This window comes from Lepus europaeus, chromosome 4 (assembly GCF_033115175.1).
Source record: "Lepus europaeus isolate LE1 chromosome 4, mLepTim1.pri, whole genome shotgun sequence".
Lineage (NCBI taxonomy): Eukaryota > Metazoa > Chordata > Mammalia > Lagomorpha > Leporidae > Lepus > Lepus europaeus.
This window is the reverse complement of record NC_084830.1, coordinates 87,923,187-87,939,649: the sequence shown is the minus strand read 5'-3', so window position 1 is coordinate 87,939,649 and position 16,463 is coordinate 87,923,187. Positions and strand designations below refer to the sequence as shown.

At 40.3% G+C, this 16,463-nt stretch overlaps 1 protein-coding gene across 2 annotated transcripts in view; it reads left to right on the top strand.

Annotated features, from left to right (window-relative positions):
* TGS1 (trimethylguanosine synthase 1) overlaps nt 1-16,463 on the top strand; it is a 47,843-nt gene that overhangs the window by 1,059 nt on the left and 30,321 nt on the right. For both annotated transcript variants that reach the window (XM_062188486.1, XM_062188485.1), the window contains exons 2-5: nt 10,788-10,852; nt 13,361-13,533; nt 13,818-14,643; nt 15,456-15,573. In XM_062188486.1, the coding sequence (XP_062044470.1) occupies nt 10,788-10,852; nt 13,361-13,533; nt 13,818-14,643; nt 15,456-15,573 (1,182 nt within the window). The remainder of the gene's footprint in view (nt 1-10,787; nt 10,853-13,360; nt 13,534-13,817; nt 14,644-15,455; nt 15,574-16,463) is intronic.

Below are 16,463 nucleotides of genomic sequence, written 5' to 3'. Positions count from 1 at the left end.
ACACGCACTGAGTTTGGTTTCTAGCAAAAGGAAGATCAGGGTTAAATTAAGACGGCTCATTATGTAATTACTTGGTTAATTAGAGTTTCAGGTAGTGTAAAAGAGAAGTGCAAAATGTTGTGATAACAAGTAATCTAGTTACCTTGAGTAGGTAGCATTTGGAAAGAGATCTAAAAGAAATAAACTGAGGTGCATCTGACTGGAACTGAACTCTGTGCAACCAGCAAGACAAAGTCTGTGAAACTGAGCAAAATGACTAGGAAAGAAAGGATTGATGAGGTAGTCAGTCAAAACATGCCAGGGCCGGCACCGTGGCTCACTTAGGGTTAGTCCTCTGCCTACGGCGCTGGCATCCCATATGGGCGCCGGGTTCTAGTCCCAGTGCTCCTCTTCCAGTCCAGCTCTCTGCTGTGGCCCGGGAGCGCAGTGGAGGATGGCCCAAGTGCTTGGGCCCCTGCACCCGCATCAGACACCAGGAGGAGGCGGCACCTGGCTCCTGGCTTCAGATTGATGCCACGGGCCAGCCATGGTGTCCATTTGGGGGGTGAACCAACGGAAGGAAGACCTTTCTCTCTGTCTCTCTTTCTCACTAACTGTGCCTGTCAAATAGAAAAAAAATGCCAGACTTTGGAAAACTACAGATGGCCCTCAAGTTCCCATGGTTCAATGTAATTTTCCCACTTTATGATGATGCAAAAGCTATACTCGTTCAGTAGAGACTGTACATTGAATTTAGTATTGTGATCCTTTCCTAGCTGCTGATATGCTGTATGACACTCTCACAATGCTGACAAGACCTGACCCCGTCAGTGCTTGTGTCTCCCCCTCCATAGTGTAGGAGCATCTGTATGGGAAAATCTGAAGCCTAGGAATGACATGATCAGATTTGCATTGTGAAAAGATTACTCTGGAAACAGTGTGGAGGATGGTTTGAGGGAGGAGAGCCACTTAAGGTCATCATCCAGGCAAAAGATCAGTGCCAATAGAAAGGGGAAAAGGTAGGGGAGAACCTGGGGGGTTGGGGATTGGATTGGATTGGATGTGGAGAGGTGAAGGTGATAAGGAATGGGAAGAAGACCAGGTCAGGCTAACTTCCTAGTATCTGGCTTGTGTTCCTGCCTTTCACTGAGATAGCAATCGCTGAAGAATAATGGCTTTTTCAGGGGGCAGCACTGAGAAGGTCATGAGTTATATTTTGGTTTTGAGGCAGCTTATGGGTTATTGGTTTGAAGCCCTAGAGAAGTCTGGGCTAGTCTTAAAAATCTGAACCATTCACCTTTATATAGTGATTAAAGCATTAATGGGGAGGGAGCAAAGTGGGATCCATCCTTGTGGAATTCCAACACTTTTTCTTTTCTTTTTCTTTTTTTTAAGGATTTATTTTATTTATTTGAAAGAGGTACAGAGAGAGAGAGAGACAGAGAGAAGTCTTCCATCCACTGGTTCACTCCGCAGGTGGCCGCAACGGCCAGAGCTGAGCTGATCTGAAGCTAGGAGGCAGGAGCCTCTTCTGAGTCTCCCACGTTGTGAAGGGACCCAAGGACTTGGGCCATCTTTCACTGCTTTTCCAGGTGCGTCAGCAGGGAGCTGGATTGGAAATGGAGCAGCTGGGATTCAAACTGGCACCCATACAGGATGCCAACACAGCAGGCCAGGGCTTTAACCCTCTGTGCTACAGCACTGGTCCCCCCAACACTTTCTCAAGATGAAAAGAGCAGAGCTGAAGTGACTGGGAAACAGGTAGCAGGCAAACCCAAGAATACTGTCACAGTTGTTTCATTGGAGTAGTCAACATTGGAAAGCAACTAAAATATCAAGCAAAATGGGGCCTAAAAGAGATCCACCAGAATTGGCAGGATCCACTGGACTGATTGATGCTTTATTAAATGCCACCACCAGTTGTTCTACCTTTACTACTGAAAGAGACTCATTGACTAAACTTCATACAGCTCTTTTGAACACTCTTTTTGATCAAGCCTCGTCCTTTAGGGCTTGTCTTCAGCCTTCCAGCCCAGTTTTACCAAGAATTCTGCTATGTCAGTTTAGTGTAACTTTCCCCACCCTTGGTATCTGATCGCTCTGGCCTCCCTTCAGCAAGAATCCTACATCATTCTCCCTTTAGCAAGAATCCCTCTAGCCATGACGCTACCCACGATGTCTCCTCTTAGTGTTCATCCACAGACACCTCCTCCTCAGCTCATGGGCTGTAACTCCCCAGCTGGCTTTTCTGTGTTAGGAGTGGGGCTAGATCCCTGCTCTAAGGCTGTAGGCTTGTTGCCTATCATGAGGGTCCTGATTAAAGTTCCCCTTGCTTTTTTAGCACATCAGAAATTTTTTTTTTTAATTTTGTTTCATTTAAGCCTTCCAGTAGCTCTCCTAGGTGTGTCTTGTCTTTACTTACTCAAGGAGAAATTGTATCTCAGTAGCTACCTAAAAAATCACATGGCTAGCAAGTGTCAGCCCTGAAATTCTGCCCCATGTCAATAGTGACTGCAGAACCTTTCACTTATCCCACCAGATAGTGTAGAACATAGGATTTCATCAATTCCTGCCAATTAAGGCATTTAAGGAGTCTACAGTTACTGGGACAATTAGTGTCCTCAAGACACTTTAACATTAATACAATAGTACTTCAAGATGGTTATAGAAATTGTATTAAAAGATAAATTGATTTTGATAACAAAAAATGAAATTAATGCATAAATAGGTCTTCAAGAAGTTCTTGGATAGTGTATATTATGAAGAAATTACGTGTGAATTTTAAAGTTCTTCCACCAAAATGAGCTTAACCTTTTAATTTCACTTTCCTGCGAACTTTTTAAAATACCCTCGTATGTATATATAGATTAGTTGTAATAGAAGATTTTTTTGGGAGACTAAAGAGCCTATATTTACTGCGGATTGTTCTCAGGTGACAGTATCTCTAATACTGCGTATGCTGATACAGTACAGCAAAAATATTTAATGTGTTTCCCTCTCCCGACAAGTTCCCAAGCTAGAATAACTATTTGATTTCATATTCTACACAAAAAATCAGCTGGGTGGCCTTGGGCAAACCACATAAAGTTTCAGCTCTTCTGAAAGGAACTTGCTTTCTCTTTTTCTTTTCTTTTTTTTTTTTTTAACTTTTATTTAATGAATATAAATTTCAGGCCAGCGCCGTGGCTTAACAGGCCAATCCTCCGCCTTGCGGTGCCGGCACACCGGGTTCTAGTCCCAGTTGGGGCACCGGATTCTATCCCGGTTGCCCCTCTTCTAGGCCAGCTCTCTGCTATGGCCCGGGAAGGCAGTGGAGGATGACCCAAGTGTTTGGGCCCTGCACCCGCATGGGAGACCAGGAAAAGCACCTGGCTCCTGGCTTCGGATCAGCGCAATGTGCCGGCCGCAGCGGCCATTGGAGGGTGAACCAACGGCAAAAGGAAGACCTTTCTCTCTCTCTCTCTCACTATCCACTCTGCCTGTCAAAAAAATAAATAAATAAATAAAAATTTCCAAAGTACAGCTTATGGGTTACAATGGCTCCCCCCCCCCATAACTTCCCTCCCACCCGCAACCCTCCCCTTTCCCACTCCCTCTCCCCTTCCATTCACATCAAGATTCATTTTCAATTCTCTTTATATACAGAAGATCAGTTTAGTATATATTAAATAAAGATTTCAACAGTTTGCCCCCACATAGCAACGCAAAGTGAAAAAATACTGTTGGAGTACTAGTTATAGCATTAAATAACAGTGTACAGCACATTAAAGACAGAGATCCTACATGATATTTTTTAAAAATTGATTAATTTTCTATGCAATTTCCAATTTAACCCAGGGCTTTTTTTTTTTTTCATTTCCAACTATCTTTATATACAGAAGATCGATTCTGTATATACTAAGTAAAGATTTCATCAGTTTGCACCCACACAGAAACACAAAGTGTAAAAATACTGTTTCAGAGTGATCCCTGTTAAATTTAAGAGTGGAAAAAGAGAGGGAGGAGATGTACAATTTGGGACATGCACAATCAGACTTGCCCCAAATGATGGAGTTAGAAATGTACCAGGGGATTCCAATACAATCCCATCAAGGTGGCATGTACCAATGCCATCTCACTAGTCCAAGTGATCAATTTCAGTTCACAACCGATGGCTCTGATAGGTCTAAGAATCAAAGGGATCACACAAACAAGACAAGTGTCTGCTAATACTAACTGATAGAATCAAAAACGGGGAGAAAGATCCAACATGGGAAGTGGGATACACAGCAGACTCATAGAATGGCAGATGTCCTAAACAACACTCTGGCCTCAGAATCAGCCCTTAAGGCATTTGGATCTGGCTGAAGAGCCCATGAGAGTATTGTAGGCATGGAAAGCCAAGATACCATGGAAAAGAAAAAAAAAAGAAGAAGAAGACCTAAATGAAAGATCTCTGTGAGTGAGATCCCAGTGGAAAGAACGGGGCCATCAAAGAAGGAGGTACCTTTCTCTGAAGGGAGGAGAGAACTTCCACTTTGACTATGACCCTATCGGAATAAGATCAAAGTCGGTGAACTCTAAAGGCTTCCATAGCCCTGGCAACTCATGACTAGAGCCTAGGGAGATTACTGACGCCATGAACAGGAGTGTCAAATTGTTAAGTCAGCAACAGGAGTCACTGTGTGCTTACATCCCATGTGGGATCTGTCCTTAATGTGTTGTCTAATGTGAAGTGATGCTATAACTAGTACTGAAACAGTATTTTTACACTTTGTGTTTCTGCGTGGGTACAAACTGATGAGATCTTTACTAATTATATACTGAATCGATCTTCTGTATATAAAGATAATTGGAAATGAAAAAAAAAAAAAACCTGGTGTTAAATTGGAAATGGCATAGAAAATTAATTTTTTTAAAAAAATATTATGTAGGATCTCTGTCTTTAATGTGCTGTACACTGTTATTTAATGCTATAACTAGTACTCCAACAGTATTTTTTTTCACTTTGTGTTGCTATATGGGGGCAAACTGTTGAAATCGTTACTTAATATATACTAAACTGATCTTCTGTATATAAAGAGAATTGAAAATGAATCATGATGTGATTGGAAGGGGAGAGGGAGCGGGAAAGGGGAGGGTTGCGGGTGGGAGGGAAGTTATGGGGGGGGGGGGGAAGCCATTGTAACCCATAAGCTGTACTTTGGAAATTTATATTCATTAAATAAAAGTTTAATAAACCCCCCCCAAAAAAAATACTGTTTCAGTACTATTATAGCATCACTTCACATTGGACAACACATTAAGGACAGATCCCACATGAGATGTAAGTACACAGTGACTCCTGTTGTTGACTTAACAATTTGACACTCTTGTTTATGGTGTCAGTAATCACCCTAGGCTCTTGTCATGAGTTGCCACGGCTATGGAAGCCTTTAGGGTTCGCCGACTTTGATCTTATTCCGACAGGGTCATAGTCAAAGTGGAAGTTCTCCCTTCAGAGAAAGGTACCTCCTTCTTTGATGGCCCCGTTCTTTCCACTGGGATCTCACTCACAGAGATCTTTCATTTAGGTGTTTTTTTGTTTGTTCGTTCGTTTGTTTTGCCAGAGTGTCTTGGCTTTCCATGCCTAAAATACTCTCATGGGCTCTTAAGCCATATCTGAATGCCTTAACGGCTGATTCTGAGGCCAGAGTGCTATTTAGGACATCTGCCATTCTATGAGTCTGCTGTGTATCCCACTTCCCATGTTGGATCTTTCTCCCCGTTTTTGATTCTATCAGTTAGTATTAGCAGACACTAGTCTTGTTTGTGTGATCCCTTTGACTCTTAGACCTATCAGTGTGATCGATTGTGAACTGAAACTGATCACTTGGACTAGTGAGATGGCATTGGTTACATGCCACCTTGATGGGATTGTATTGGAATCCCCTGGCATGTTTCTAACTCCACCATTTGGGGCAAGTCCGATTGGCTTTCTCTTTTTCTACTGAAACTGATCCTCAGTTCCTTTGCCATAGAGGAATTGTTCCTCATACTTGACAGATTCCCAAGTAATGTATTCAGCATGTATTTTTGGCCACCAAGTTGTCTGTGAGATAAAAAAAGATGACTTAGGCCTGATGATGATGACTGCCATATTCAAAGGTATGAGTTTGAGGGGAACCATGTTTCCTGGGTAATCAGGCAGAAGAGTAACATCAAAATTTGTCTCAAAGGAAAACAGGTGACTTCAACCAAGGAAGTAGGTGGCTTTGACGCTCAAGAATCTAGCCTGAACCATCCATGGTAACTATGGCTGGGACAGTTGAGCATATGCAAAGGTACAATAATTAATCAAGAATGAACCTTTCACTAACTTTAATGCTAAGATCTTTGCTCCAAGAGGAGCTTGAGCTTTATTGCCATGAAATGAGATGTATGTGTGAGCTTCTTTCTAAACTATACATGCGTAAGCTTGTGCCCACTCCTGCATGTTCAAGTACTTCCCCTCATGCACATTCATTTCCCCTAAGACAAAAAAAACTTTACTTCCCTTGGGTAATGCTGCCACAAAACACACCAAACACTGGAGTAAGGGAAAGGGTTTATTGGAAACCTGACAGACTGGAGGGAAGGGGCGAAGAAGGAAAAGAGGGAGAAGGAGAGCATAAGAGAGAGACAGAGACAGAGGGAGAGAGATCAGGAGACGGAGAGAAAGAGAGTCATGTGTTGAAGAATAGGTCCTTTTAAAACTTTGCGGGGGGACGGGCAGGGAAGTAGGAGCAGCAAATGCCATTAGGATGGGGGTGGAGCTGACACCAGTGGGTGGGCCATGTGGCCACCTGGCTTCCAGCAATGGCGGAGGGGGCCAAAGCCTAGGATGGTGTGAGGGTTGTAGATCACACCATAGATAAGACTGCGCCATTTTACTAACACCTTGACTAGTAGTCACTGCTTTGGAAATGATTCCTGCGGTCACCTTATTTGCTGCAGATAAATTACTTTGTGTGTCAACTCCTTCTAGTGCAAGTTCTGATTTCTATTCGCCAAGAAATGGACCCACAACTTGGGTGGGTGACATGATGATGCAAATTGAGATGACTGCTTAATCAGAACTCTAAGGAAAGCAATGTGTTAGTGAGGTTACTGCAGTCCTGGTCAGGTCTTCAACTTTGCAATTCAAGTCAGCACTTAAAGTTGATTTATTTAGTCCTTCGCCAGGTTCACAGATTAGTTTTTCCAGAGTCATTATGCTCTGTGTGTTGAATTATGCTAACCAAACTCAAAGATGGCTTTATAGAAAATATTTGGCAAGTATGATGGGAAATTCTTTGAATACAAGCCATCAAAAATAAGTAATTCCCAGTAACAAAAGCTCTTGCAGATACTTGAATATTGTCATAAGTAGGAAACATTGTTTCCATACAAATTTAGGAGATAGCATTCTCTATGGTTGCTGCCTTAGATTATCTGCAAACTTGGAACATATTAGTAGTAATCTTGAAAACCTGTTTCATCTCTGACCCCAGAAGTATAATTCTGCTGCGTCCTCCAAACTTGACAAAGGCATATTAAGCTGGACCCTTTTCCCATGGGGCTTACATGGAAGAACTGTGGGTGGGACCAAGGAGCCTCCCCTGAAGAGTACCTGCTATGTGTTAGAAATCCAGGGCATCTTCTTCTGAAGACCCAGCTTGCGGTAGTGGCGGCCCAAACTGTAGGCTTCATTCTCAGCCTGCGGCCTGGTTGGGTCCTGGGGCTGTTTATGGGAAGCCAGCTTTCCAAGAAAGAAAAAAGAGGGAGTGTAAGTAATAAAAACGCTGAGGAAATTTCTTGCAGCATACCACCAAAAAATGATATATAACTGCATTTTCATTAAGGTGACCATAAAACACAATTTAATGACCATCTAACCACCAGTTATAGTGAATTTGTCTTTTGAACTGAAACATTTTCATTACAGATAATCTCATACATATTCTTAAAATTTGGAGATTAGAACCTGTTCTTTGCTTTTAGAAGCTGCATTAAAATTGAAATAAGCGAAAAGAATGGCTTTTTCTTTTAGTTAGTTAGTTAGTTCTCAGACATATAATAACTGTTTAGAACCACAGAACTTGGAGGCAGAATCTTGGAATTGTTGCCAAGAGTTGTTCATTGAGAGGTCTGTGAAAATAAGGAACATGCTAGAAGTTCAGACTTTTAAGATAGGAAAAAAATGTTTCAAAAATAAAAACAACAGATATTAGTGTTGACTGATTCTAGAAGAGATTTTTCAAATCAGTGCCATGGAGCAGAAAACAAAAACTGAGCATTAACATAGGTGCCAAATGTCTTCCTAGTCATAAGAGTTGATTGTCTTACTAAATAGAATTAGGATTATTGCAGCACCTTGCCTCAAAGGCAGGAAATAAGACGTAATGTCATAATTAATTTTTATTTTCTAAAGTTAGTACATTTACATGCTGCCTTATGAACATTATAATTACAGTAATATTCTATTTCATCTACATATTCAACTTTTTATGTATTTGTACAAAGAAGGTACAATTGGAATATTAGGGAGCTCTTTAAAATCATTAGACTGGCTGGTGGTGACATGAAAAAATACTTTGTGTTATATTCACATTTCAGATATAGTGTTCTAAAAGTTTTATGCATATATATATATATATATAAAGCCTAGACTAGAACATAGGAAAATACTAAAATGAGGAGGGTATTGGTTTTTGTTATAAAGTCACTTGTGCTAGGAAAAAGCGTGCTTCAATTGTTTCTTAGATATTTCATCTTGAAATAATTTCAGACTTAACAAGGATACTTCAGAGAACTCCTGTAGCCTCCTCACTATGACCAGCTGTGAGCAATTAGCTGCATTTGCTTCATCCCTTTCTCCAGATAGACAGGTGTCTGTTCACTGGCGGTTGTTTCCAAGATCTCCCCACAGACACCAAAATTGAAGGATGTCAAGTTCTCTATGTAAAATGGTGCAATACTTGCATATAAGCTACATACTTGCTCCTGTGTACTGTAAATCATCTCTGTATTTCTTATATCTAATATTACTTAAAATAATTTATACAATATAAATACTATTCAAATAGTTTTTACACTGTATTGTTTCCAGAATGATAACAAAAAAGAAATCTGAACACGGTGTATTTCTTCTAAACAAGGTTGCTTTTTCTCCATAGCCACTGTAGGATTCAAATTCAAATTCAAGTTTCCCCAACTTTCCCACAGTATGTCTTTCTGTTTACTTATTTATGTCTTGGCAGTCTCCTACAATCACAAAAAAAATGCCTCACTCTTCTAGAAACTATATTCTGAGCTTCATGTCCTCAACAGTTATATGAAAAGTGGTGACCTTAGAAAATGAATTTGTAGGATGACCTCAGCTAACCTGGGTCCATCTGACATTTTATCAGGAAGAGTCTGGTCATCCTTTAGCAGGAATGCTACAGAAGATGCTATGTTGAGCTCTTCAGGAGCCACTTTATATAGGTACCGTAACAATAGTGCCCTTTGTATCAGCAGTTTTCAGGGCATGTTCCAGTGTTATATGAATACCCTGTCCCTCAGCAAACACATAGTTTCCACTGGCATCAGGAACCTCTGTGAAGGATGCCAAAGAATGATGCTTGGTACCAAAGCATGTTTGTGTCACACCCTCTTCCCTGTTCACTGTCCTGCTGTGAGTCCCTGCTTGCTTATGTTATATGAAGTATCCCTAAAAAGGCAACAGGAGGATGTGAAATAGATCAAGCACACGTGAATCATCTGTTATTAAATGGGTTCTAGCCCAATCAGAAAAGTAGTGTTTGCAGTAACTTGTAGTTGGTGTTATTATGGTACTTACACTGGAGTTTATTACGTTAGTGCAGTTCTGTTTACAGATAGGATTTTAAGTCTTCTGTTAACTTTACTATGATAATGTAATTTCAAATCATAGTAGATTAAGAAAAAAATTAGAAGTAAGCGTGTAAAGAAAAGCTTAATCTCTGTTTTTAAGATTTAGTGAAGCCGGCGCCGTGGCTCAACAGGCTAATCCTCCGCCTTGCGGCGCCGGCACACCGGGTTCTAGTCCCGGTCGGGGCACCGATCCTGTCCCGGTTGCCTCTCTTCCAGGCCAGCTCTCTGCTGTGGCCAGGGACTGCAGTGGAGGATAGCCCAAGTGTTTGGGCTCTGCACCCCATGGGAGACCAGGATAAACACCTGGCTCCTGCCATCGGAACAGCGCGGTGCGCCGGCCGCAGCGCGCTACCGCGGCGGCCATTGGAGGGTGAACCAACGGCAAAAGGAAGACCTTTCTCTCTGTCTCTCTCTCACTGTCCACTCTGCCTGTCAAAAATAAAAAAAAAAATAAAAAAAAAAAGATTTAGTGAGACAGAATTGCTGTGTGTTGATTGATTTTTCGGGTTGATAAACTACTTAAATTTAATAACTTCATTGTTAGTCCCCAAAACAGTTACTTGCTCAGGCCATGAATACTCCATCTTCTGGACAGTGGATAGTTTGGTCTCTTTGTAGATGAACTAGGGTCTGCTTCTGGATTTATATGTATGTAAACTGAGTCTTCCCACTGTTGCTTTAAGGTTCTTCCTCCAATATTCAGGAGAAATATCATTTAGTTTTAGTAGTTAGTACTTACAAATGCTACCGTGCATTAGGAACTATGTTAAATATGCTACATGTAATGTTAATCCTTAGAGCAACTCCATGAAAATGTATTAGCAAATTGCTTTATTGTTGCTTAACTTCTTCACTACTTCATCTATGCTACCTTGAACATTTTCTTTCTAAGTTTATAGTTTATTTTAATATGAATTGCTTAATTTGCTTCCCAGGGATCGAAAATTGTGCAACTTGGGATTAAAAGGCTACTATGTCAAAGGCAGTGACAACAATGCAGGTAATATAAAACTGTGTAACCCTTTTCTGCTCAAATTAGCCACAATTCCATATTAATTTATGCATAATTTGTTGTAATATTGTATTAACTTATTAACATAAAATGATGGAAAATAATCCTAAAATTGTGGTGGTCTTTTATATAACATGGTCCTAAAATCTCTGTCAAAGTAGATCTGTTATTTTCCTGTACCTTCTGTGTGGGCAAGGTGTAGCTTCTTTGGTCCCTTGTAGCATTCCTTTCTGAGTTGTGGCCATTAGATAAGAACAACCTAGAAACTGAAGCTTTCAAAAGTAGAAATGGAGGAGCTGGCATTCAGAATAAAGCAATAAATCTTTAAAAGGAAAGAAGGATCAAAAAATAGAAATGTATAGTTTCCTCATTAGAATACTTTTATTTAAGTAAATGATTCAGGATGAATTCCAAGTGAACATCCATTGACTTTTTCCTGAAGTAAAGAGGCTGCTATCAGTTAACTTTCCCAAATAGCAAGTAGATTTTGGTCTGTCCAACTTCTCTGCCTGACCTTTTCTTTCCACCTGGACCTTTATGTTTTGAGACTCAGAAAACTGCAATGTGGAGTCAGAAGACAAAGTGAGCCCCCCAAAACCATGCATCCTTGTTACCTTTGAAAATCCCTTAACTCTACGGTGCTGGAACCCATCGCTGTGTGTTCAGTGAAGCACTGGGTGAAATGTTGGCTTTGTGTTATTTAGTGCTGCAGAAATAAGGTTTCCGTAAACACTAGGCTGCCACTGACTGTAAGAAAACAGGCATGCCAGGAGAGGAACATAAAACTGAGCCAATCCCTTCCCCCATTCTGCTCTTCTCTGAGCTTTTGTAAGTTCATTGAATGGAATGGTGAGTAAAATCCCCTTCTTTATCTGTTTCCCTCTCCTAGGAGCCTGTTTGTAGAATTTACACATGGGAGATTTCTTATTTGTCTCTATTTTGCCATTTAAGATTAACTGTGTTATTGTCGGAGATCATCAAGCTTTTTTGTTATTTGTTAACTTGCTGATGTAAAACATGATAAATGGCAAATAGTTGTGAAATCATAGTCTTTACCCTTTATATAATGTGATCCTAAATTCTCTCAGAGCAGATCTGTTACTTTCCTGTAACTCCTGTGTGGACTTGATATAGCTCAGATGTCCCATGTAGCAGCTCAACACTAACTCATTATATTGTGACAAAAAAAATGTTATATTAATAGAGCACTTAAATGGCATTGGTCTAATTAATGCTATTACTACTGTTAGATAACCATATTCAGGCAAAGTGGAATTTGGTTGTGATAAATGGTTTTTCTCCAAGATCTGAAATCAGGAAGCTTGAAAGAACCTTCCAGTTTGGTAGGTTTCTTTCTTTTTTTTTTTTTTTTTTTTTTTTTAAGTCAGTTACAGAGAGAGAGAGAGAATCTTCCATCCACTTGTTCACTCCCCAAATGGGCACAATGGCCAGGACGGGACCAGGTTGAAGCCAGGAGCCCAAAGAGTTGACCATCTTTCCAGGCATGTTAGCAGGGAGCTGGATAGGAATTGGAACAGCCAGGACTTGAACCAGTGCCCACATGGGATGCCGGTACTGCTTAGGCCACAACACCAGCCCAGTTTGGTGAATTTCAAATGTTTAAGAGCAGAACACTTTGGTTAAATCAGCTCTTCCATAGACTCCTAGGACCTCAGTCCTCGTTGTATCAAAGTAGCTCTGAGGGGCCTGAAGGCAAACCTCTCTTACCTCATGCTAAAGCTCCTACAATCACTCCACAGATAAGAATTTTTTTTTATGGATCTTATTTATTTATTTGAGAAGTAGAGTTACAAACAGAGAGGGAGAAACAGAAAGGGCTTCCATCTACTGATTGGCTCTCCAAATGTCCTCAGTGGCTGGAGCTGGGCCAATCCAAATCCAGTAGCCAGGAGCTTCTTCTGGGCCTCCCATGTAGGTGCAGGGGCACAAGCACATGGTGGGCCATCTTCCACTGCCTTCCCAGGCCATAGGAGAGAGATGGATCGGAAGTGGAGCAGCCAGGACTCAATCTGGCACCTATACGGGATACTGGCACCACAGGTGGAAGTTTAGCCCACTATGCCACAGTACTGGCCCCAGATCAGGATTTTAAATCCACGAGCTCATGTAGCAATTTTGCAGGTAAGGAATGGGTACACAGAAGTGTTTTTCCCAAAGTTACACTGCCCTATCCCCTCTCATTTCTGTCCTCAGTATTTGTGTGGTACATGGCACAGAACAGATACTCAGTAAGGGAGCCACAGTTGAGCAGATTAATGGACAGTGGCAGGCAGAGCTGGAAGAGAAGTTGTCTGAATTCTTCATTGGCTGTTCTTGTGATTAATCTATATGACCATCAATTCTTTTTTTTTTCCACTTAAGAATTACAACATTACAAATGGTGTAATCATTCTGGTTCTCAGGTTCTTTAAAATAAGAATAAGAAAGCTCACCTCAAAATTTTCTCTAAAACTAAGCTCACAATGCTACCTTTAGGAGACCAGGCTACAGAAGAGGAGGAAGAGGGTCATTCCCTCTGCACTGCTGAATTACCTGACAGCAAACGCATGGGACTGGATGAAAGTGAACTTGATTCTGAGGCCGAACTCATGAGAAGTATGGGATTGCCGCTTCAGTTTGGTGGGGTTTCTGCACATAAGAATTTTGAGGTAAATATTAATATACTTTTATTATTTCTGTTTCTTGGTTTTCCTCATAAAATTTCACAAGTATGTATTTGTAGATTCACCAAAATTGCAAGTTGTGACAGTTCCATATGTGATTCTTCCTCCTCTTGGGAACTTAAATGTAAGAATCACTTGCTTGTGTAACTAAAAGCCCAACGTAGGGTTTTAGAGTATTTTACTTAATTCAATGTCAAAATAATGTTGGATTCTACTTTTATACTTAATGAAGTGCATTTTATATTCAAGTTATTGTTTATCTGTTGTAGATATCTATGAATACTAGAAATAAAGTTAAAATAAAAAAGAAAAAGAGAAAACATCAAAAGAAGTACTTAGATGAAATGATACGAGAATCTTTGAGAAAGGAATATGAAGATGATGACAGTTTGGCCTCAGATGATCCATCTTCAGTTGAACACTGTGAAAATACCAGAACATGTAAATTTCAAGGCAAAAAGGACGTTGAAACCAAAAGTCTTCCTGTTGAAAATACTTTATCTGCAAAGCTAGAAATTACAGAGAAATGGGAGCAATATTGGAATGAATATGGAGGAGGACTATTATGGCAAAGTTGGCAAGAAAAACATCCAGATCAAGCACTGTCTTCTGAACCTTGGAACTTTCCTGAAACAAAAGAAGAATGGGAACAACATTATAGTCAAATTTATTGGTATTATTTGGAACAGTTTCAGTATTGGGAAGCTCAGGGTTGGACTTTTGATACCTCACAAAACAGCAATATAGACACTTGTGCAATGAAAACAGAAGTTGATAACCAGGAAGATGAAAATTGCATGAAAGTTGGCTTAATATCTTTTCCATCATCACCTAGTATAGCTCATAATGAAAGCTCTAGTTCCGATGATAAGGATCATAATGAAATACTTGCTGGAATTAGTAATATAACTCTGAATTCAGAGGAAATAGGCCAGAGCCAGTTAGACTCCTCAGTAAGTTGTGATGGTCATCAGGAGCTAAGTGAGGACAGCAGCAGTAGAGAGTGCCCTGCTTCTGGCCAAAGGGAACCAAGTAATGGAGAAACCAAGGAGAACAACTTATCTGGGAATACAAGCACAGACCAACCAGCCCAGGGTAAGATTAGACAAAAAAATGTTTTACTAAGTGAGAGTTAGCAAAATAAACCTGTTTATCAAAACAACTACTGCTAATCCTTTATGGTGGAGTTGAATGATAGCAACTCTTTTCATAGTATAATACTTAAATTATTTTCCATCTTATTTTTAGATCATAGTTGTATATTGCCCTTCTGTATTAATAAGAGTATTTGGGTCTCAAAAGTATCATTCTTTCTTGTTACTCCTTGGTAGCCAGTGAAGGCAACCTTAACAGACTCTTGAGGAATCTTAAGTTAGAGGGAGCTTAGAACTTCCACAGTTTTCCAGAGCAAATGAGGTGATAGAAGGCATGTTAGAGAATGACTTGGCACATATATTTGACATTACATAAACTTATGGGTCACATGTGGCATTCATTCAGGATATGTGAAGTTTTGCTCGGTAGAGGATCTCAGTAAGCATAATATTAATGTATAAATAAAATATTTTATTTCAGAAGACATTTAGGTGAAAACTCTGTAAGAAAATGGCTGCTAAAATCTATCACAAAGGTGGCCTTGTGGAGTAATTTGTGTGGGTTTTTAACAGCTATGAAGAAGTAGTTTTAGTTTGCCTTTTTAAATTTTTAAACTTTACAGACATAGTTACGGTTTTTTTAAGCTCAGATTCTACATGTAGATACCAGGTAGATATGGCCAGGCACTTTCTCTGATGCACATGTACAGTTTGTTGAAGGAAAGGCACTAGAACATTTTAATTGTTTTTGTGAATGACAGAAAAGTTACCAAGCCAAGAGAAAAGTCTGCTGTATTATCTCTGCCTCTTTAGATTCACAGGAGTCTTCAGGAGCAAACAAAAGCAAAGGCAGACCACACACCAGTGGTGTTGATGGAGACGAGAGTGATGAAGATCCACCTGAGAGTAAACCAAGCAAACTCAAGAGGAGGCAAGTTGCACATTACCTCTCTGCAGAAGTTAACATAGCGTGTGTGCCCATGAGTGAATGGTTGTTAAATGTTTATGCAAACAGCCCTGCTAATCTGGTGAAATGAAGAGGCAGGAGTACATACAAACCTGAGCTTTTGGACCCTCAGTCTAGACCCAGCTCTGTCACTCACAAACTCCTAAGTACATTTCTTAATTTCTCATCTATGAGATGGAACTAACTCGGAGCGTGGAGCTGACCTTCAATATATCTGACACTTAGTAACTATCAGAGGGTTATAACTTTTATATTTTCTCCCTGCTCTTCTAAGCAATACTAATTTGTTCTCAAAAGTCTGGATATGTATTAACACAGATTTTATTGTTAAATAAACCTCAGTCTAGTGCTCTCCTTGACTAGGAATAGGAATAGCAAAGCAAACAGGGTCAAGTACCTTGCTCAAGAGTTTCCTCACAGCAGTGGCAGCTTTAGAGCAAGAGCCCAGACCAAGGTGATGCTCCTTCTGTTTTACCACCTACGCACGTAAGTAAACAAGTACAAAAAAATTAAGGTATAATATAAGGTGTGGTCAAACGTTAGTGCTATAAATAACAAGGAATGGTTGGATCATTACACAGATAGGATGTGTAGTGTCTCGTGCAGCTTTTGGAAAAACTGAAGGCAATCTCTGAAAGTTCAGTAACTTGATACATGAAACACCTTGGGAGAGTGGAGTGTTTGATGTGGTAGTGAAGATGCCCAAGTCCCATCTGGGTTCAATTTCAGCTCCAGTTCCCAATTCCAGCTTCTCACCAATGCAGACTCTCGGAGACAAATGGTGAAGACTAAAGTAGTTGTTCCCTGCCACTCATGTGGGAGACTTGGATTGAGTTCCAGGCTTCTGTAGCTAT